General features: G+C 51.1%; 1 protein-coding gene across 1 annotated transcript in view; it reads right to left on the reverse strand.

The window, feature by feature from the left end:
* lamc1 (laminin, gamma 1) overlaps positions 1-21,774 on the reverse strand; it is a 47,574-nt gene continuing 25,800 nt past the window's right edge. Inside the window, exons 3-28 of the mRNA XM_030363796.1 lie at positions 20,464-20,594; positions 17,601-17,767; positions 16,823-17,011; positions 15,317-15,434; positions 14,743-14,841; positions 13,510-13,646; positions 12,593-12,715; positions 12,101-12,290; positions 11,855-11,967; positions 11,403-11,624; positions 10,659-10,847; positions 10,188-10,433; positions 9,844-9,997; positions 9,354-9,496; positions 9,056-9,234; positions 8,779-8,935; positions 8,247-8,452; positions 7,235-7,311; positions 6,886-7,023; positions 6,475-6,619; positions 6,186-6,335; positions 5,197-5,311; positions 4,712-4,911; positions 4,131-4,289; positions 3,772-3,871; positions 1-2,568 (exon numbers count right to left, since the gene is read on the reverse strand). Of these exons, the coding sequence (XP_030219656.1) occupies positions 2,312-2,568; positions 3,772-3,871; positions 4,131-4,289; positions 4,712-4,911; positions 5,197-5,311; positions 6,186-6,335; positions 6,475-6,619; positions 6,886-7,023; positions 7,235-7,311; positions 8,247-8,452; positions 8,779-8,935; positions 9,056-9,234; positions 9,354-9,496; positions 9,844-9,997; positions 10,188-10,433; positions 10,659-10,847; positions 11,403-11,624; positions 11,855-11,967; positions 12,101-12,290; positions 12,593-12,715; positions 13,510-13,646; positions 14,743-14,841; positions 15,317-15,434; positions 16,823-17,011; positions 17,601-17,767; positions 20,464-20,594 (4,104 nt within the window). The 3' untranslated portion in view covers positions 1-2,311. The remainder of the gene's footprint in view (positions 2,569-3,771; positions 3,872-4,130; positions 4,290-4,711; positions 4,912-5,196; positions 5,312-6,185; positions 6,336-6,474; positions 6,620-6,885; positions 7,024-7,234; positions 7,312-8,246; positions 8,453-8,778; positions 8,936-9,055; positions 9,235-9,353; positions 9,497-9,843; positions 9,998-10,187; positions 10,434-10,658; positions 10,848-11,402; positions 11,625-11,854; positions 11,968-12,100; positions 12,291-12,592; positions 12,716-13,509; positions 13,647-14,742; positions 14,842-15,316; positions 15,435-16,822; positions 17,012-17,600; positions 17,768-20,463; positions 20,595-21,774) is intronic.

A 21,774-nucleotide genomic window follows, 5' to 3' on the forward strand; every position in this document is an offset into this window, starting at 1 on the left:
TTCCTGTAATATTTTATTATTCAAATGTTACAATTGGATTTACAGGCAGGCAGGTACAAACGGGCCTCTTTCAGGTCCTCAGCGGGGGGGGGGGGGGGGGGGGGGTGGGGGGTGGGGGTGACCATGACCTTTTGATGGAGGACGACAGAGCAAGACATGAAGAAGGACTCTGGGAGACCTCACAGAACCAACTGCAGAAACACTGACGGCTTCATGTACTCAAAACATGTGACGGAGCCAACGGGAACACTGTTTAACGATGCGCTCTTCAAGAGGGATCTAACCGCCTATAGCAGACGCCAGCCTACTGGCTGCATCATTGAAGTCATCTCCAGCCCAGCCAATCACAACAAGGCGGAGGCGTACAAGGGGGTTGATCCAACCTATAGGAGGCTGGTGAATGAAAAGAGGGCTGAGCGACTGAACTTCATTAAGTTTTAAAAGCCACTTTGAAGGTTTGAGCGGGCCACATTTGAGCGGGCGGAGGTAGAGGAACGTCTTGCTAGATGTTCTAGATGTTTCTCCAGGGGGGAAAGAGGAGCTGTATGGACCTGAAGGAGTTCCCTGCTTCTCGTCTGGAGTGACGGGGGATATGAAGAGGTGAAGATAAACGTGGAGGAAGATAAAGTCCTCAACCGGGACCGTGATTACAACCAACCTTTATATTAAGGCACAAAATGCTAATTAAACAAAGTTACCTAGAAACTTGTGTGAAGAAGCATACTTTCCTTGGACTCAAAAGCGTATAAATTCAGTAAAATGATTGGTTAGGCAGGTGGTGGGCGGGGCCAAAAAGACCCCTGATCAGTAAAATGGTCAAAATAGGAACGCGAAAAAAGAAAAGTAAAATTAAAATAACAAAACAAAACAATACATTTAATTAACTTGAGACCACCCATAATAAATCAGTACACAGGAGATATTGGCGTAGCTATCGAGCAGCGACACAGAGCCATGTATACAAGCAAGCATATTATAACATACCACAGACGTTATCCATATTTATATATTTATATATATTAGCTGGAGATTTGAGTTGATGGGTCTTTCTGATAAAAGATAATAGTCTAGCGGTTTTGGGTGTCAGAGCTTTAAAACAAAACAAAAAAACTAAAATAAAAACCTGAATTATTTAAGAATATATTTACACAAAATAACAAACTCCTCACTCGACGTCAGAATAAAAAACATTCACACAAAAATAGAACATTTGAAATAATTATTAGCACCAGTGTATCAGATAAAACGTTTCACTACGCAAAATGTACAAAGTTGCATAGTGTTTGATTGAGCCTGGACACGGGGGTGGGGGGGGGGTGGGGAGAGGAAGCGGGCAAGGTCGAAGGTTAAAGGTCATTAGCGACACGAAGGAGACAAGCGAGCAGCTTTCGCAGAACAACACCGAGCTTGACTTTCTAGAAATCTGTTTGACCTCTGACCTTTGTGATTCTCTGTGGGAACGTGAGGCGGTGAGGAAGTGGCTGAGGAAGAGGGTGAGGTTCAGGGAGGTGTGAATACTGAAAAGGGAGAGAGGGGTGTGTCCCTCTATCTCCTGGCTGTAGTGTCTTCAGGACAGAAAGACAGACGACAGTACAGTAAAACTAGAGGATTCCTTCAATGCATGCTTTCTAGTAAGAAAAAATAAAAACAAACCAAAACAACAAACATGGTCGATGAACAAAAACAGTTCATGAAACTGTCAGTTGAAACCACAACCCACAGACGGAGTCAAACAGGAGTTCTGGTCCGAGTCACGTCCGTTATTCGCGTTATTTTGAAATATCGGTTTGGTTCCGGTTCCGCTGAATGGCTGTTAAACTTCCTTTGAACAGTCTGGGTGGAGGGGGTGGAGGGTGGGCCGAGGGTGGGGGGTGCAGTCACAGTGTGTGTGTGTGTGTGTGTGTGTGTGTGTGTGTGTGTGTGTGTGTGCTCTAGGCTCAGAGGCACGTCGGGGGTCCGCCGCGTTGCACGTTCCCCCTTCAACCGCTGTCGTCTCAATGTAGGAAAAACAAAAAGCGTGCGCTTTTATTTTGAAAGAAATTGTGAACACGGCACAAAACTCTGCCTCTCTCTCTCTCTCTCTCTCTCTCTCTCTCTCTCTCTCTCTCGCAAAAAGACAAGACGAACCAACCTATCAAATAATTAAAAGTAAGGGTTTTGGTACAACGGTGGTGGCGTGTATGTCGTTTCTGTTGCCGGGGTGATTTTGTGAGAGGGATGGGGTAGGGGGGTGCGGGAGGTTGAGGGGTGGGGGTGAGGGGGGGTGCTCGGGATGGAGGAGGGGGCATGTGTCTGGGTTAGGGGGGCGGGGTTAGGGCTGCTCTAGGGAGGGCGTGTTGAAGCACCCTTCCGGTAACGTGTTCTTGATGTCGTTGAGGTTGGCGATGTCGGCGCGGATCTCTCCGATCTGCCGGTCGTAGTCGTTGATCATCTCCTCCTGGCCGCGCGCCACCTCGTTCAGCTCCGCCAGCTTCCTGTCCAGCTCGCTGGTGGCCATCTTGGCCTTGGCCTTCTTCAGCGACTCGGCGATCGCGTTCAGCTTGGTCAGGTCCACCTTGTCGATGTTGCCTGTCAGGGGAATCAGGAGCTTTAGTTTAGCTTAAACTCGCCCTGTTCAAAATCATTGATTTGTCAATTATTTTCTGTGATGAGTCACTAATTATAAATCATATTTTCTCGCGAGTTGAACTGGCCAATTCACATGCTTTAAAGGCTTACATATCTTCAGTTATTATCAATCAATCAATGTTTGGCTAACTATAACGGCTAATTTGGGTTATTTCTAAATACATCTCCTATTTCATCGTTTCAAAATGTTTTGAGTTTTACCCTCTGGTCAGAAATTAAAACTAGGAATTATGGATGGGCGTGAGGAATCGATTACTCGAGTACTCCTCGTTACAAATGAACTCGGTTGGTGGACAGGCAAACATGCGTTAAACTAAAATTAAATGCATCCATTTCCATGGCGCGTTCCGTGCCGTGTGCAGGCACGCCAGAATTCAAAAAGTTAAGAGATGGCGGTTAAAGCAAACCGCAGCGAAGAATTGAAATACTTTAAAGAAATAGGAGACCATAAGGTGAAATGTAAAATATGCCAAGCGAAATCGAGCTACCAGAAAGTACTATGCGGCAACATATGCTCCTGAAACACAACGGTGAGTTCGGGAAAGCAGACCCGCAGCAACGGTGAAAGTGAAAGTGTGTCGGCTATTTTCACCGCCGCAAGACGCAGCTGTAATCCCGGGCGTGTAGAGAAGATCACAACGCTGAGTATTTCCATAGTCCATTTGCTGCCGTTTTATTTGCAGCTTTAAATTATTTGCAATGGTTAGGCTACTTGTTTCGGTTTTTTTAAACTGTTACAGGCCTTGGTTCGACGTGATTTAAATTGTGAGACGCATATTTAATTTTGTAAGGAAAATGTGTTTAGAACGTTTGCAAAATTAAATAATGAATACTCTGATAACTCTGACTGTTTTGATGGAGAATAAGCATTACATGTTTGGTTGGTTATATTGCCGTTCATCATCAGGCCTATTCCTGCTGCAGATGCGTTGCATTCTAAAAATAGATTTGATTTAACGAGTACTCGATTGATCCTCGAGGAATTCCTTCGATCACTCAAGTTTGGAATTTACTACTCGTGCCCATCCCTACTAGGAATGAATGAATTATCTCCAAAGCGAAACCCTGGTCACTGGTTTTTTGCGTCCCCTTGAGTCTCAACTGGTTTCTACTGGTGAATGTCCTAGTGCAGCCTGCACTTACCCAGCTGCTCCAGAAGGGCGGCGATGGTTCCCAGTACAGTCTTGACGGCGCCCTTGGCCTTACGGGCATTGTCCTCAGCCTCCTTGGCGTTGTCCGAAGCCTTGTGGGAACATCGAGCAACATTAAAAATAGAACTAACGGCTAGCTTACACATTACACTCAACAGTTTTATACATTACAGCTAGCACTAGCAGCTAGTTATACACATTACGGCCAGCACTAACAGCTAGTTGATACTTAAGAGCTAGCCACAAAACCTTGTTTTACACAGCTAGCCCTAGCACCTAGTTTTGCTCAATACGGCTAGCACTAGCACCTAGCTTTACACATAAGCCTGTGAGCGCTGCGTCGCGGCGTACCATGCCGGCCATCATCATGTCCTGGTCCGCCTCGGCCTTCTTGCGCCCCAGCTGGTCCTCGGCAGCGCTGAGCTGGTCCATCAAGGTGCCGACCTCCTTCTCCAGCATCGTGGTGTCCTGGAAGGCCTTCTCCGCCTCCTGCTTGGTCTTGGCAGATCCCTGCGCAGAGGACCCGGCATCAGGCACGGCTGTCTCTCTCTCTTTCTCTCTCTGGGTGTAATAGGGTCTCGCTCTCTGGGTGTAATAGTCTCTCTCTCCTTGGTTGTTATAGTCTCTGTGTTTAATAGTCTCTATATCTGGGTATAATACTCTCTCTTTGGGTACAACAGTCTCTGGTCGTATTAGTCAATGTGTAATAGTCTATACCTGGGAATAATAGTCTGTAATAGTCTCTCTCTCTCCCGGTGTAATAGTCTCTCTCCCTGTTTAGTAGTCTCTCCCGGTGTAATAGTCTCTCCCGGTGTAATAGTCTCTCCCCCTGTGCAATAGTCTCTCCCCCTGTGCAATAGTCTCTCTCCCTGTGCAATAGTCTCTCTCCCTGTGCAATAGTCTCTCCCTGTGTAATAGCCTCTCTCTGGTACCTTCTGCACGGTGCTGGCAATCTTCTCCGCCTCCTCAGCCTTGGCCTTGGCCTCACGGGCGTCGGCAGCGGCGTTGCCTAGCGCCGCTTCCGCCTGCCGCGTCTTCTCGTTGGCCGCAATGATGGTGGCGTTGATGAACGGGATCTTCCTCATGGCCTCCTCCGCCGCCGTCTTGTTGTCGTTCACACGCTGGTCGAAGTCTGGGGGCAGGAGGTAGGGTCACAAACGGGGACAGAGGAAAACACCAGCCCGGCCACAACTACAGACCAGACCAATGGACAGGATATAACTACAGACAAGACAGATAGACGGTCCAGAACTACAGAAACAGACTAATATACAGACAGGACAGAACCACAGAGCAGACAGACAAGCAGTCAGACTCAGAAAGACAAGCCACAAGGCCGACAGACAGAGACGGACAGACAGACAAGACAGAAGGAGACCGGATAGGCAGGAGGACAGGTTGACAGACAGACGGGTACCTCTGAGGTTAGCCAGGATGTCCTGAGCCTCCTGGTAGGTGGACCTTCCCTTCTTAGCCGCCTCTTCAGCCTGAGCTTTAGCCGCGTCGGCGCGTGCTAACAGCTGGTCTGCCGTCTGTAAACAACATATTCAGCATTAGCACCCGCTAACAGTATGCTAACAATCCAGCATTATCCCCTGCTGACACTAATCAACAGTTAAAAACCAATGACAGTGTTCTGAAGGAGAACTAAGGCTCATGACATTAACCCCACCCCACTGGGAGAGTGACAATGACCCCAACAAACCGACCATAGCCAAGTTTAGCACCACTTTGACACCATCAGTCCCTCGGTACGAACCTTAACCTCTAGCGGTTCATCCCTCCCTGGTCACAGTAGACTAGACACAACGAGACCTATGTGAGTGGGGATAGGCCCAGAAGGTCCCCGGTTCGAGTCCAGCCTTCTGACGCTACCTCCTACCCCCTGTTATTTTGTTCAATCACAGTACGTCTATTTGGATGAAAAGAGTCAAAGCCATGACGCAACGTGACCCTCCCTGTTGCCGGGAGAGACGGCCGTTGAATGAAGAATGGCCTCAGTGTCTCCGTAGGCTAGCGCAGCGAGCTAGCGCTATGTATAGCATCGCCACACTGACGGCTAGCACGCGCCCCTGCCTCACCCATGGAGGCTAATATTAGACAGAAGGACAGATAGACAGATTCTCTCTCCCTGTATGAGGTCATGATGACGGCAGCCATCAGCTGGTTGATAACTCACCAGCATTAAAGACGGTTTTAATAGATGGGGGATCTTTTATTTTGAAGTCAAATTTGGGTTGACTGGGTCCGAGGGAGCTATGATTCAAATGTGTGCGACTCCATGCGGTGACCTCACTGTCACGAGGAACATGCTGATGCCTTGCTCAATGACCCATACTGTGGCATGACACAGTATGTGTATATGTATGTAGTATTTCAAATTAAGAGCGGGGAAACTCCATGTACCTGTTGTTCCGACTTGCCCTTCTCCAGCAGCTTGCGGACTTCCTGTTCCTTGGGCTTGAGGTCGTCTCTCAGCTCGTTGTACTCCTTCTCCGTTTTGTCGATCAACTTGTCCAGGTCCGAGGCCTCCTTCTGGATCTTACTGGCCTCGTTCTGAACAACACACACACACACGGTTCTGGTTCACCTTCTGACACACACTCATTCACTCTCTCCCCCTTTCCCTCCCCCCCACCCTGTTGTACAGCCCCACTAGCCTCAGTCTGCCTGTGGTGGTGGCGGTGGTACATACCTCCAGGGCCTTGGTGTCATAGGTGGGCAGGCTGGTCAGGTTGGCCATCATCTGCACCGCCCTGGCCCCGGCCTCCTCCGCCTCCGCGTGGACCTTGTTGGCCTGCTTCTCCAGCGCCTTGGCCAGCTCCTTGGCCTCGTTGTACCTGTAGACACACACCTTGAGCAACAATCCCCTATCCACCAACGCCACAGCGATCCATCCCGTCAGCCTCATCTCAGACTTCCTCTGAGCTGTGCAAGTCAGTTCAGCCCCCTGTGTGTGTGTGTGTGTGTGTGTGTGTGTGTGTGTGTGTGTGTGTGTGTGTGTGTGTGTGTGTGTGTGTGTGTGTGTGTGTGTGTGTGTGTGTGTGTGTGTGTGTGTGTGTGTGTCCCTCTCTCCCTCCCTCCCTCAGGAAGTTGGATGACATACTTCCTGTTGAGCTCGTCGATGTCCTGGCCGGTCTTGCCCTCTCCGTCCAGGGTCTTCCTCAGCAGGTTGTAGGCCTTGGTGGACGTGTCGTTGGCGTCCTTAGCGATCTTTTCAATCTGGTCGGCGTCCATCTTGTGCCTAGAAATAGAGTAAGTGATGTCATTATGTTAGGATAAATCTCAAGACAATCGCAATCAAAATCAACCCAAAAAAATTATCTTAATTCAAATCCCAAACCCTTAATACAATAAAGTCCTTAAAAAACAGAAAGACATCCAGAAAGGACCTCTGAACCCATGGGGCACTTCCTGTATGCGTTTGTGATGTCCCCAGCGAGTGGTGATCTTACTTGTCAGCCAGCTTGCGGGCCTCCTCGGCCAGCAGGGTCATGTTGTTGGGGTCTCCAGGGAGGGGGGTCGGGATGTTCTGGGAGACCATAGAGGGACCCTGTTAGTACAATACTGAACCACCACCCCCAGAGGGTTAACAAAGGGACTAAACTAGTGCTGTCAGTTTACCGTGTTATTAACGGCGTTAACGCAAACCAATTTTAACGGCGTTCATTTTTTTATTGTGCGATTAACGCTCTTTTGGCTTGGCGAACGTTGTCGTTTTTTCACCTGCTGTCTAGCAACAACTAGTCACGTTAGAAAAACGACAACACCATACCGGATCTACACCGGAAACCAAACAACAAGCATGAGAGTTCAATGTTGTCATTAGCCGTTTCGTCTTTCTGACCAATCGCAGTTCAAGGCCCACCTGGGCTGTACCACTTCGGGATGGGCCGCTCAGTTACTCCCCTTTAGACAAAATCGACTTGGTTGCGATGTTGACAGTTTGTGAGTGTTGCGGCTGTTGAGTGAGTGAAAGGTTGTGGGCGCACAGCTCAGGCTGCCGGACGGCGCTACAAGGAACTTTTATAAACGCAATATTGTTATCCCGCAGTAATCGGCCCGATAGCCCCGAAACGTAAACCCAAGTCCGGACTACTCTCAACCCGTCAGGGGCTAGCAGTGAACAGTGTGGAAGGCTTTACAGTCGGAGTGGGGTTCCCAGACAGTCCAGACCGGGATCAGCCCAGCTCAGATCATAGCAGATCTGAGGGGGTCTGGTATGATCGGAACTGTACCTCAATAGTCTGATAAAACAAAATAAATTTTTGGGGTCTATATTTATTATTCTCACATTGTCAATATATACCTATTCTCCGAAGTTACATTCTAATTTAAATTAATTATATTCTCCACTGCTGCCCATATATCCCACCATGGATTACTAGAGTCCATCTCGGGTAAGACCCGACTAGACCAGATATGCCACCACCGCTACCACACCGGGCCGGTTCCTCCTCCACCCACCACGTTAGCGATGTCGGACCGGGCCTTGTCCAGCTGGGTGCGGGCGCGGTCGATGAGCTCCTCGGCGTGCTGCACGCGCGTGCGGGCCTTGTCGGCCTGCGCCCCGCTCTGGTCCACCGTGCTGCGGATGTTCTGCAGGCGGTTCCACTGGGTGGTCAGGGTGCCGTTGATGGAGGCCAGCCGCTCCAGGAGACCCTTGTCCACGTCTGGGGGGAGAGGGTGGAGAGGGAGAGAGAGAGAGAGAGAGAGGGGGAGGAGGAGGAGGGGGAGAGAGAGAACACTAGTAAACACACTGCAGACTATAAACGGTACACCGGTGGTGGTTGAGATGGTGTGGTGATGGGTAATAGGGTGGTGGTTGTGGTGGTCGAGAAGGGATATAAAGTGGGGGTTAGGGAGGTGACGGGGTTGTGGTAAACCCCGATTGGGGTGGGGGTGATGTGGTAGAAGGTAAATGGGGTATACGGTGGTTGTGGTATACAGCGGTGGTGGTGGTGGTGTATACTATGGTGGAGGGGGCATACGGTGGTACCTTTGCTTGTCTGGGCCTCCTCCAGCAGCTCCATGATGGCCCTCTCTGCCTCCCGGAGGCGCTCTTCGAAGGCTGCGTCGCTCGGCTGGTCCTTGCTGGAGTTCAGGTTGTCGATCAGGTTCTGGAGGTCGTGCAGCTTCTGCCTCTGCTGGTTCACCTGGGTGGGCGAGGTCACGGTCAGCCACACACACACACCAACAGCCTGAGTGCCTTTAAACCCACCGGGCCGAGAGGAGCCTCCTCCACCCAGCCCCCCCCAGCGGGCGGCCAGCCTCACCTTGTCCCGGACCAGGCTGTAGCAGTTGGGACACTGCTGGCAGCCGGGGGCGGAGCGGTTGTAGAAGTAGTTCTCCTCACACATGTCGCAGCGGGAGCCCACGAACCCGGGCCGGCACTCGCACCGCCCGTCCTCGCGACACTGGCCCGACGAAGAACCCTCGGGGTCACAGTCACAGGCTGGGGGGGGGGTCACAGAGAGGTCAGAGGTCAATACCAGCCGAGTGCGTTTCTAGTTGTGTTGCATTTAGCATTCTTAACTTTTAATTCATTGGAAAAGCACGTTGGGGCGTTCTCACGTTTGCAGCCCGACAACCCGAAGCCAAAGAAGTTGACCTCGCAGCGTTCGCACTGTTGACCTGCGACCCCCGGCTGGCACTCGCACTGCCCTGAGGTGATGTCACACAGACCGCTGGTGGAGCCGATGCGATCACAGCTACACCTGTAGAGGGAGAGATAGCATCACATACTGATGGGAGGGGGGGGGGGGGGGGGGGGGGGGGGGGGGGGGGGAAAGAAAGAAAGAAAGAAAGAGAGAGAGAAAAGAGACAGAAAGAAAGAGAGAGAAGGAAGATGACTGAGCAGAGATGAGGAGAGAGGAGAGATTAGGAGCGATGGAGAGAAAGAGGAGGGGGGAGGAGGGCAGAGGAGGAAGAGGAGAGGGGAAAGGAGGTCTGACGAGGGGTAAGAGGTGAGGAGAGGAAGAGGACAGGTGAGAGGACAGGGGATGGAGCAGAGGAGAGCGTGACGGCGGGAGGAGAAGAGGCGATAGAGGGGGCACGTTGGTACCGTTCACAGCCGGTTCCGCTGGCCAGGTTGTAGAAGCCGGGCTCACACACGCTGCAGTCGCGGCCGGAGACCTGGGGCAGGCAGGGGCACTGGCCCGTCACCTGGGCACAGCTGGTCTGCTGGCCCTGGGTCCCAAGGGGCGAGCAGGAGCAGGCTGGGGGGGGGGGGGGGGGGAGCCAGGTTAGACATGCTATGTTTATATGCGTGTGATGCCACATACAACTCTGAAGTATAAATATGTTTAAATATGCTTGAACTATATTGAATAGATACAATATATTATACTTACTAAAACATAAAATACACTGCAACCACAAACACACACAACCCACATCCCTACACACCTTTGCACTTGTCTGCGGGGCTGGGGGCCAGGGCGTTGCCGTAGAAACCCTCCTTGCAGCGGTCGCAGAAGAAGCCGTCCGTGTTGTGGATGCACTTGAGGCACTCGCCCGTCTCGCGGTCGCAGTTGCCCACGGCGTTGGGGTCCATGTTGTCGCTGCACTTGCACGCGCGGCAGGCCCGCACCGCCCCCTTCTGGCCCAGCGGGTCCCCGAAGAAGCCGTCGTCACACAGCTCACAGCGCTTCCCTGGGGGGGGGGGGTGGGGAGACCCTGGGGTTAGGGGCTGATGACGCGTCCGTCTAGGCTAGGGGGATCTCCACCGCCGTAACTCGAGACCCCGAGATCCAGACCCTGAGGTCCAGACCCTTAAAAGTTCCCGACCCTGAGGTCCAGACCCTTTAAAGTTGCAGCCCCTTCAGGCTCCAGCCCCAGATCCAGGCCCCCCCCCTGGACCCCGGTGCCCCAGCCTACCTGTGGTGCCGGGGGGACAGTTGGTGCAGACCACCTCGGTGGTGCGCGGCACCACGGCGCAGGTGGCTCCGCTGGGACAGGGGCAGGCCTCGCAGTCCTCGTCGGTGCCCTTGGTGGAGTCGCCGTAGTAACCGTCCTTACACCGCTCACAGCTCAGACCCGCCGTGTCGTGCTTGCATTCACACGCACCTGGAAAACACACACAGAACCATTAAAACCAGTGCAACCAGTAGAAAGAGTGAAGCCATTAAAACCAATACAACTAGTAGAGCAATTAAAACCAGCATAACCAGTAAAACAAGTAGAGCCATTTAAACCAGTGGAACCAGTAGAGCCATTATGAACAGTGCAAGTAGAGGCTTTAAAACCAGTAGAACCATTAAAACCATTAAGACCAATGGAATGATCTAAACGAGAATACCCAGATTAATTAAGTCAACATGTAAAACTGACAGAAACCGAAGCATTCATAATGCATATCGATGTTATTCCCATCTTTATTAAAGCAGATTGCTTATAGAACTAATAGGTCAGCGGGCTGAAAGGGGAAAACACTGATCTATGGGACTATTCACAGACTAATAAAAACATGGATTTCATCCCGCTAACGTAAACCTTTAACAATCAAAACAACCTCAAACCCAATCCACCACAAAGCCGCCCCATTACCCAGCACTGGCCCTGCATCGACGGCATGCGCCCCAGTGCTCCCCCCCCCCCGGCCACCAGAGGGCGCTGTCTGACCTGAGGTGGGGTGGCAGGAGTCGCTGTGGCCGTTGCAGTTGCAGGGCTCGCAGGCGCTGAAGGCCCCGAGGGCGGGCTGCGCGCGGCGGTACTTGGGGCTGCACTGCTCACAGTGCTGGCCCTGGTAGCCCGGGGGACACGTGCACTGCTCCACCCAGCGGGCCGGCAGCCCCGGGCCCCGTCGCGCCGTCACCAGGGAGACGTCGCCCATGTGACCGGAACCTGGGACCACCACAGGGAGGGGGACGTTAGCACAGGATGGAGAAGGCCGTGTGTGTGTGTGTGTGTGTGTGTGTGTGTGTGTGTGTGTGTGTGTGTGTGTGTGTGTGTGTGTGTGTGTGTGTGTGTGTGTGTGTGTGTGTGTGTGTGTGTGTGTGTACACACGTAGGGTGTAATCGTGCATGCACGAGTAGGTGTGTGTACTAGGTGTGCAAAAGTGTGTGTGTGTGTACTTTTCTCGCTGTAGGTCCCTCGGATCTTGATGGCGGTCAGGTTGTGGAGAAGTTTCTGGAACTCTGGGTGGCTGAGACTCGGCCTCCAGGGGTAGTTGGTCTGGTCATGGAGCCTGAGAGAGGGAGAGACACACACACACACCGTTTAATATCCCCAGAATATAGGGTCATAAAGGGCCATTAGCACCCAGAGGCCCCGCCCTCCTCTGACCCCCTCGTCACCTTCATCACCTCTCTGCCTCTCACCTGAACACATAGGACTGCACGTTCTCACTGGGGTAGGCGTTGCCCTGGGCGATGAGTGGCACGGCCACCCGGAGCCCCGCCCCCTCCAGCACCAGGTCCTCGGCTGACATCCGGTTGTCCCGTCGGTCCACGCGGAAGGTCAGGCTCAGGTTCTGACCGTAGCTCAGCAGCTGGTTACCCAGGAACTTCTCTGTTAGGGGGGGGGGACAAATGACTCATGATGCTACAGCTAGGCCTACATTGGTCATGATGCTACAGCTAGGCATACAACACCCATGATGCTCAGATAGAGGTTCCATTACCCATGAAGCTCAGCCAGACGTACCACTAAGCACGATGCTCAGAGCTAGAACTACATTACCCATGAAGCTCAGCCAGACGTACCACTAAGCACGATGCTCAGAGCTAGAACTACATTACCCATGAAGCTCAGCCAGACGTACCACTAAGCATAATGCTCAGAGATAGAACTACATTACCGCTGACGCTTACCTGGGGCAATGAAGTACATGGGGAAGTAGTCTTCTGACATGAGGGAGATCTCCTGGGTGCTGGACGACCACTGCACCGGCACACTGCTGGAGTCCCTCTGCTGGCCCGTCCACTGCTCATCATCTGCTCACACACACAGTAGCATTCCCATTAGCCTTCATATTATTAACATCATTATTAAAATCATACCATTATCGTCTACATCTTATTTAGCATTTGTATCTGCATGAGCAGTTGTAGCATCATCATAAAACACTAGCTTCAGAACTAGCATAATCATTAACAAAATCTCTAGCACTAGCATATTGAAGTACAAAAGCTTCAGCACTAGCATAATCATCAACCATAGCCTTTTAGCTAGCATCATCGTAAATAATAGCCTTAGCACTAGCATCATCGTAAACAGTAGCCTTAGCACTAGCATCATCATAACTTTAGCTTCAGCACTAGCATCATCATAAACACTAGCTTCAGCACTAGCATCATCATAACACTAGCTTCAGCACTAGCATCATCATAACACTAGCTTCAGCACTAGCATCATCATAACACTAGCTTCAGCACCGTCATAACACTAGCTTCAGCACTAGCATCATCATAACATTAGCTTCAGCACTAGCATCATCATAACATTAGTTTCAGCACTAGCATCATCATAACACTAGCTTCAGCACTAGCATCATCATAACACTAGATTCAGCACTAGCATCATCATAAAATTAGCTTCAGCACTAGCATCATCATAACACTAGCTTCAGCACTAGCATCATCATAACACTAGCTTCAGCACTAGCATCATCATAACATTAGCTTCAGCACTAGCATCATCATAACACTAGCTTCAGCACTAGCATCATCATAACACTGGCTTCAGCACTAGCATCACCATAACACTAGCTTCAGCACTAGCGTCATACCTCTGCTGAAGGAGGAGGAGATGGAGCTGATGCTGTACCCCTCGGCGCTGCCGCACACGGAGGAGTGCTGGAAGCAGAAGCAGGGCGTGCAGCCCTGGGGGTTCTGCGGGTCCAGGTTGAAGAAGCCCAGGTTGCAGCTGAACAGACAACACACAGGTTCTACAGTTTAGACCCAGCCGTAGAACCTTAGAACAACCCCTTAGGACATTCAAACCAATCCCTTAGAACCCACCTCAACATCAGCCTAACACACAGGTTCTAATGTTTAGACCAAGCCGTAGAACCAACCCCTCAGAACCCACCTCAACCCATCTAAACACACAACAACAAGGTTCTGTTCAGCTCCAGCCCTCCTCCGAGCAACTAACAGTACAGACGCTGCTAACACCCAGCCTTAGTAAAGAGGTACAGGGTTTAATCTGCATACATATTATAAAATGTCTTCCAAACAATGCATTTGTGCTATATTTGAGTGGGCTTGGGGACCATGATAAAGGCAGGATAGTGTCGTGGTTACAGTGGCTCCCAGATGAAAGGGACTGGGTTTGATACCCAACGTCTGCAGTCTACCTGTTGGCACCCGAGAACAAGAGTCCTCATCTGTAGTCGCCCCTTCACGCCGTGTACCATTGCTACGGTGTCTTAAAAATATAGATCAATATTTGATGGGCTTTTTGAGCCTTTATGGAAAGGAGAGTGAAGGGAGGGAATGACACTGACGTAGCACAGGACCACAGCTGGGTATCGAACCTGGGTCGCTACAAAACATAATGCCCACATGGTGGGCGCACTACCAGCTAGTACCTAGAGACTAGTAACTATAATAATAGATGTGTGTGAAGCAGGGCCTAATCTTGTTCCACTGCTGTGCCCTGTAAGTGTGAACTTTGACCTCTGTGTTGCTGACCCTGTGGCATGGGAGCCATGCTGGCACGGTCTCACGGTCTGCATGGGACCGGTTTCAGTCCGTATTAGTAGGAGCACAACATCCTGTTTGGATTGGCCGAGTGGCTCGCCCCACCAGAACGAGAACGTCTCCCACCGGGGGTCAGTGGTCAGCCAGGGGGAGGGAGGGGTGAGGAACTGGGATGTAACTCAAGAGTTCTTTCTATGGCCATAAAACAGACTGGTTTCCTCAGTGATAAAAGGCTATGTGTTCCATCCTCTCAGCCAACCTACTGGGTGCTGTGCGCCTTCTTGTGTGTGCGTGCGTGTGTGTGTGTGCGTGCGTACCGGTCACAGTTGAAGCCCTCTACGTTCTCTTTACACTTGCAGCGTCCGGTGTCCACGTCACACTCCTGCGTGCTTCCCGATGGGTCACATGAGCACGGCCTGCGGGAAATCAACCAATCACATTACAGCTCTGTTTGACAGACTACAGCATGCCCCCAATCACAAGTGTTACAGTCAGTTTAGATCCGTTCTAAAATTCCACTTGAGCTGTAGACACAGGAGCAGGTCACGGTTTTGAATTGGAACAAAATGAAAACAACGTGTGAGAAATGGAGACGTGAAACCAGCAGATGGTTGACCTTTCTGACAGAGTGCCCGGAGTATGTTCATGTTGCACTCAGACATAAACACGGCTAGTCTGCGGCTTTTTGTTGATCAGAGAGCGGACATCAACCAAAGTAAACAAAAAGTGCTTATCGTGATGCAAATGTCAACGTCATGCCGACAACATACATTATGGGGCTGACATTTAAATGAGACACAGGACAGACAGACAGACAGACAGACAGACAGACAGACAGACAGGCAGGCAGGCAGAAAGACAGACAGACAGACAGACAGACAGGCAGGCTACCTGCAGCCAGCCTCGGTCAGTGTGTGGTATCCAGGCTGACAGCGGTCACACTTGTCTCCCGTCACTCCTGGTTTACAGCTGCAGCGCCCCCCGGTGGCACACTGGGTGCTCAGAGAGCCTGCAGCACAGCAGGGGAGAGAGAGGGAGGGAACAGGGCCCGTCTAGGTCAGCTGGTAGAGCGAGGCATCAACACGGCACAGGGTCAGGGGTTATATTCCTGCTGACGTGTTGATGCGTGCAGTAGTGTACCCCTCTTTGGTTAGGACGGTAAGGGGCATATTATTAAATACTATGAGAGGAGAGGAAGAGGATGGGTGGAGGAGAGAATCTGAAGAGGAAGGAGAATAGACAGAGTGGAGGAGCAGGGAGGATGAGAGATGAGGAGTGAAGGGAGAAGGAGAGGAGTGAAGGGAGAAGGAGAGGAGGAGAGAAGTGAAGGGAGGAGGAGAGGAGAGAAGGGAGGAGGAGAGGAGAAGAGTGAAGGAGAGGAGTGAAGGGAGAAGGAGAGGATTAAAGGGAGGAGGAGAGGAGGCGAGGTGGAGAGGAGAGAAGGGAGGAGGAGAGGAGAGAAGGGAGGATGAGAGGATTAAAGGGAGGAGGAGAGGAGAGAAGGGAGGAGGAGAAGAAAGGAGTGAAGGAGAGGAGTGAAGGAGAGGAGAAAAGGAGAGAAGAGACGAGGAGAGAGGGAAGCAGGAGGAGGAGCGAAGGGAGCACAGAGAAGTTAAACATAGCATTTAGTGAAGTGAGGAAAAACACCAGGCGCGTTATGAAAACCACATTCTGACCCGCTGCCACCAGAACCATCTCACAACATCACACCCGTGTGTGTGTGCCTGTGCGTGTGTGTTTAGCAGAATACAGCAGCATGGGTTTAAACCAACACATCTGCTACCGTTTAAAAAACATGCGGTCAGAGAGGGAGAGGGAGGAAACGTCAGATCCAACTCGCAAAACGCATCGTTAGAGTCCAACAGAAACCATATAGAAAGGAGCCCGGACCAGTAGCCTTCAGCCTGCGGCTCTGTGTTGCACACGCTGCAGCTCCATGTTCTATTGGCCACAGCTCCATGTTCTATTGGCCACAGCTCTATGTTCTACTGGCAACAGCTCTATGTTCTACTGGCCACAGCTCCATGTTCTATTGGCCGAAGCTCCATGTTCCATTGGCCACAGCTCCATGTTCTATTGGCCACAGCTCCATGTTCTATTGGCCACAGCTCCATGTTCTAATTGGCCACAGCTCTATGTTCTACTGGCCACAGCTCTATGTTCTATTGGCCACAACTAATGTTCTATAAAGGCTGCACTTCACCACATAAGGTTAGAGCTCCAGTCCTCTTACCCTGGGTGACAGGGTGTTAGCCTGAGTGAGTGAGAGGATAAACTTGTGAGTATCTGAGTGCAACAAGGGCGAGAGGAGGAGAGAGTGAGTGGACGAGAGTGAGTGGGGGACGTGTGACAGGGTGAGCGCAGGCGAAGCTGGGGAGGATAAGCGCGGGAACTCACCCACTGGGCTGCAGCCGCAGGGCAGGCAGCGATCCCCGGACTGGTCGCGGTAGTAGTCGTCAAGGCAACGCTCGCAGTTGGGCCCGTCGGTGTTGTCAGCGCAGCCCCGGCAGTGGCCGCCGTGCCCGGAGGCCCGGTACAGCTCCGGGTCGAAGTAGCACTCCGAACTCTTCCCGTTGCAGTTACATGCTGTAAGACGGACACACACACACACACACACGGACACGGACACACACCAAACACACACACACCTTCAAATACCGGTTCACAGTTACCATGGCAATAGATTAGGCAATAGGGGACCAGATTGTTGAGGATATGTCAATAGTTCTCCATCATATTTATTAAGGGAGGATCAACCGTGCGCGTGTGAGTGTAAATGCGCGTGGTTCCGCTATTCAATGGGATTTGATTCCGTGAGGGTGGAGATCTGGTGGATTGTGGCACACACAGAACATCTTGAGCAATCATAAATGAGTCAGCACTGCACCAGAGAAACTCAAATGAACCGAGGCGTGCACCCAAGGTCCAAGTGGTCTCATTGACATATGCTGCAAGTTGTTTTTAATGTTGTCTTCACACAGAGCCTCATCTAAAGAGGATTTAGATGAGGACTCTACAGACCCTGGCTGTGGGTCTGTTAACGGTGTGTGTGTGTGTGTGTGTGTGTGTGTGTGTGTGTGTGTGTGTGTGTGTGTGTGTGTGTGTGTGTGTGTGTGTGTGTGTGTGTGTGTGTGTGTGTGTGTGTGTGTGTGTGTGTGTGTGTGTGTGGACTCACGCAGACACTCGTTGGGGGTCTCAGCGGTGGCACGGCCCCAGGGCCGGTCGTTGTAGAAGGGCTCACACACGTTGCAGTCGGCGCCGCCCGTGTTGTGCTTGCAGTTACACACCAGGCGCCCCCCGTTGTTCCTCACACACTCGCTGGCGTGGCCGTTACACTTGCACCTGAGGAGAGAAAGGGTGAGGGCGCACAGGGTCACATGGTGCAGAGAGAGAGAGGGGGCGAGGGAGCACAGAGTCGTATGGTGTAGAGAGAGAGGGGGCGAGGGAGCACAGAGCCGTATGGTGTAGAGAGAGAGGGGGCGAGGGAGCACAGAGTCGTATGGTGTGTAGAGAGAGAGACCTGTTACTTTAGCTATCACTTTTACTCGGTTACCATCTCTCCATCATTATGTGACTTCACCATTCCTTCACCATTTTGTTATCCATCATCGATTCATCATTCTTTCACCTCTCCAACACATTTCGGTCATCTGTCATTTGTCCATCATACTGTCTTTCTTTTTTAGCATAATGTTTTTTTTCCGGGAATGAAAGAAAGTACAACAATACAATGTATGTAATACAATGATGAACATGGTGAACAGACATACTACCTCAAATGACAGAGTGATGCAAGTACAGAGCACAAACAAAGCAATAAAGTGCAGGAGGACGTGTCAGTTAATAAATAATGATAAAAGATAACTTAAGAATAAAGTCCAAATAAAATAGTAATGATAGAAACAGTGATTATCATAATAATAAATGAAAAAGGACAGGAGGGAGCATCATTCTGTCTTTCAAAGTGCAAAATAAATAAAGTTGCCTTTCAGAGTAAATTCTGTCTATCAAATTACTTATGACTTACCATATGACACACAGCTAGACAGTTCACTTTTTGAGCTAGACCAATCACCTTTTTCATCTTCAGACTCCATAGAGGCCCGCTCAACCTGCTCTTTTACCGCAATACCGGCTGACTATATATAGTTTTAAATAAGTTAAAAAAAACATACTGAGGCTACATCATTTATAACACTTCATAAACTAACAAATCCGGTGTGGGAACAAACCCCCCCTGCATCAAAGAAGATCTTCAGTTTGCAAACAGAGAAACATGGGAGTGTTTCTTGCGGTCTGGTGGGCTTGAGCAGGCTGCTGGAGCAGAACGGAGGCCGTGTTTGGATTGGGGACTGGGCGCTGTGTGTTTCTGCAGGGACGAGTCTGGACCTGCTCAGCCCACAGATCCAGATATTGTTTCAGGTGTTGCTTGGCAGGGCGCCATGGAAACAATGATGGCAGGGTGCAGGCTGGAAGGGGGGGTGTGTTGATCTGGACAGGATCCAGTTTCCCACCTCTGCCACAGGGCCCGTTTCCTGCCCAACAGGGCCCTCCACCTGCATCACAGGGCCTGCCGCCGGCACCGCAGTGCCGTTTCCTCCGCCAGAATGCTCATCACCTCTGCTACAGGACCCTTGATCTCTGCCACGAGCCTCTACCACAGGGTCAATCACCACCTGCGCCAGAGGACCCCATCACCTGCACCACAGGGCCCCAATCACCTGCACCCCAGGGCCCAATCACATGCACCCCAGGGCCCAATCACCTGAACCACAGGGCCCCATCAACTTCACTACAGGGCATATAACCACCTGCACCACAGGGCCCCATAAACTGCGCTACAGGGCGCATAAACACCAGCACCACATGAAACCCCATCACCTGCACAACACAGGGCCCGTTAATTCCACTACAACAAATAAAGAGTGTAGTTGCACTGGTCAGCTCCCAGTAGCTCCTAAAACACAGGCCTCTGCCCTTCTGAAGGTCCTGTGGTTCTTCCAACAGGTTCCGACGAGTCCATGCTTCCTAGGCAGCCGTGCTGGATGGGACCGCCACCGCCACCGCCCGCCACCGCCACCGCCCACCCCCCCCCCTACCAGCGCACGGTAATCCGGCGCCGTCGTCATGGAATGCCAGGAATGCCGTCGGTGTCATGGAAATGTGCTCCGCGCTGCAGCGGACTCTCCTCCGAGCCGGAGCGCCGCCTCCCTCTTCTTCTGCAGAACAAGCCTGGTTGTGTTGCTTCCTGACCGCCCCGGGGCGGGCGGACCACACAGGCTCAAGAAACAAGCGCACATCCGCTGGGGGTTTGTGCCGACGGCCGTCCGGCGGCAGCCGGTTCCCTAACGTCCCGCCCCCGTCCGGAAAAACTTTTAAAGTCTCCAAACAACATGAGTATCCGTTTGGTAACTTCCGCTCGTTGTTGCATCAACTTGGGTCGACCAGTTGAGTCTAAAAGCATCTTCTGCAGAACAGAATCCAACAAACCTTAAGCCGCATACTTCAATGTAAACAAGAGACAGTCGGAATTGTTTGACTGATATTCATCGACGCGTTGGTATTTCCCCAGAGAGGTCAAAGTTCAGACGGATGGGGGACAGACTGGCAGGCACGGGGGGGGGGCTCAAGACCCCTCCAACAGAGCTGTTACCTGCGTGTCAGTGTGCCATCAATTCTAAAACAAAACAAGACAGTCCTTCACCTAAAGCCCTGAGTGTGTACTTTATCTTCATCACCCAATAGCCCAGTCACAATATGTTCAGATCATCGTGAGATCATATCATGTTATGGCTGGGCTTCAGATTATCATGCGAACAAATTCCCTTTTTAATCTCAGAAACAGGTTGGACCTCAAACCCTGAGCTGAGACACAGCAGGACATACCAAGGGACTGAATATATTAACGCTCTTACTCGTCCCCAACACTGGGCCAGAGGCACTCTATCAAACTTAAAATGGCGGCAGGTGGCTTGGCTGCATTATTTAGAATGGCCTCCCCAGTGCCAAGATGGCGGGTTGCAAGTGTTTGTTCTCACCGTCCTCCCACGGCGAAGTCCGAGATGGCGTAGTAGTAGGACTTGAGGACCTTGGGATCGTTGAACACCTCGTCTCCGAACGTGTTGAGCCGGTTCAGGGTCACCCTGATATCCGTTGCCGTCACCCATTCCTGGAACACACACACACACACACACACAAAAAGGGTTCAGCACCGTGGGATCCAACATTGTATTCACCAATACCTCCGGGATAGGAGGAGGAGAAGAACCTCCAGTAGCCCAATCTAAACAACACTGGACCTGCTTTAGACGGCTGCAACATGCTCATTCAGAAATTCCCATTTATAATATTATTCTATTTTAGAGTTGAAGGGCTTTGAGAAGAGAAGAGATGGAGAGAAAGAAAAAGAAAGAAAGAGAGACCTTTATGGACTGGACTTTGTCAGGAGAGAGGAAATGAGGGGGAGAGATGAGGAATGACATGTAGTTTAGGATTACAAGTGGTAATCACTCATGGGTCGCTGGCGTATGAGACAGGCTACATGGTTGGCACCCTAGTGAGTACAGCCAACGAGCCGCCCCTGGTGTTGTTCTCGTTTCCAAACCACTACGTTTGTCCGGTAAAGAGGCCGCGCCACGTTGTCTTTAGATTAACTGCAAACATCTCACGGTGGTTCTGGTTCGATCCAAACCAGAAGGTCCTAACAGAAGCCAGGGGAAACCACCGTTTTGACCACTGTATGTCTGCTGTTCGCATTAATAAAAGGGAACACCGAACATGACCTGGACTAACCGTTACCCCGGATACGGACAGCTGTAAAGACTATTTGGGAGTTTCAGTAAGGATTCTGTGTAGCAAAGTTGAACAGCCATTCCTGTTGGAAAAATGTACCAAAACACAACCTTAAACATCACCATCACTGAGGGGGAGAGCCAGCAACTGCACATTTTCCAGTTGGTCAGACAAATAGTGCAAGCACAAGGATTAGAACAATTTTCTGGATGTGGATGGAGGGAAGGAACAAAGGACAAACAGACGTCCGAAACAGAACAGCTTAGCTAGAAAGACAACAGAACAACAAAAGCCAGTGTTAAGTAGGCAAGCATAACTCCATTCACTCGGCATCTTGTTGTCCACAGCCTTGAACAAGCAGGATCCCGCCCCCTTGTGGTACAGAGCAGTATTTGCACCCAGATCTGATCAGGTGTGCATCATCTCCAACACAAATAGACACAGACTTAACGCGGAAATATTAACTGCTCACCTAGCTACCAGGAATGTGAGTGGCTGAGACAGCTGCGATGATTTGATGGCTCAGCACAACTGTCAGAGTTCTACACCTTATGGCT

This window comes from Gadus morhua, chromosome 8 (genome assembly GCF_902167405.1).
Source record: "Gadus morhua chromosome 8, gadMor3.0, whole genome shotgun sequence".
Lineage (NCBI taxonomy): Eukaryota > Metazoa > Chordata > Actinopteri > Gadiformes > Gadidae > Gadus > Gadus morhua.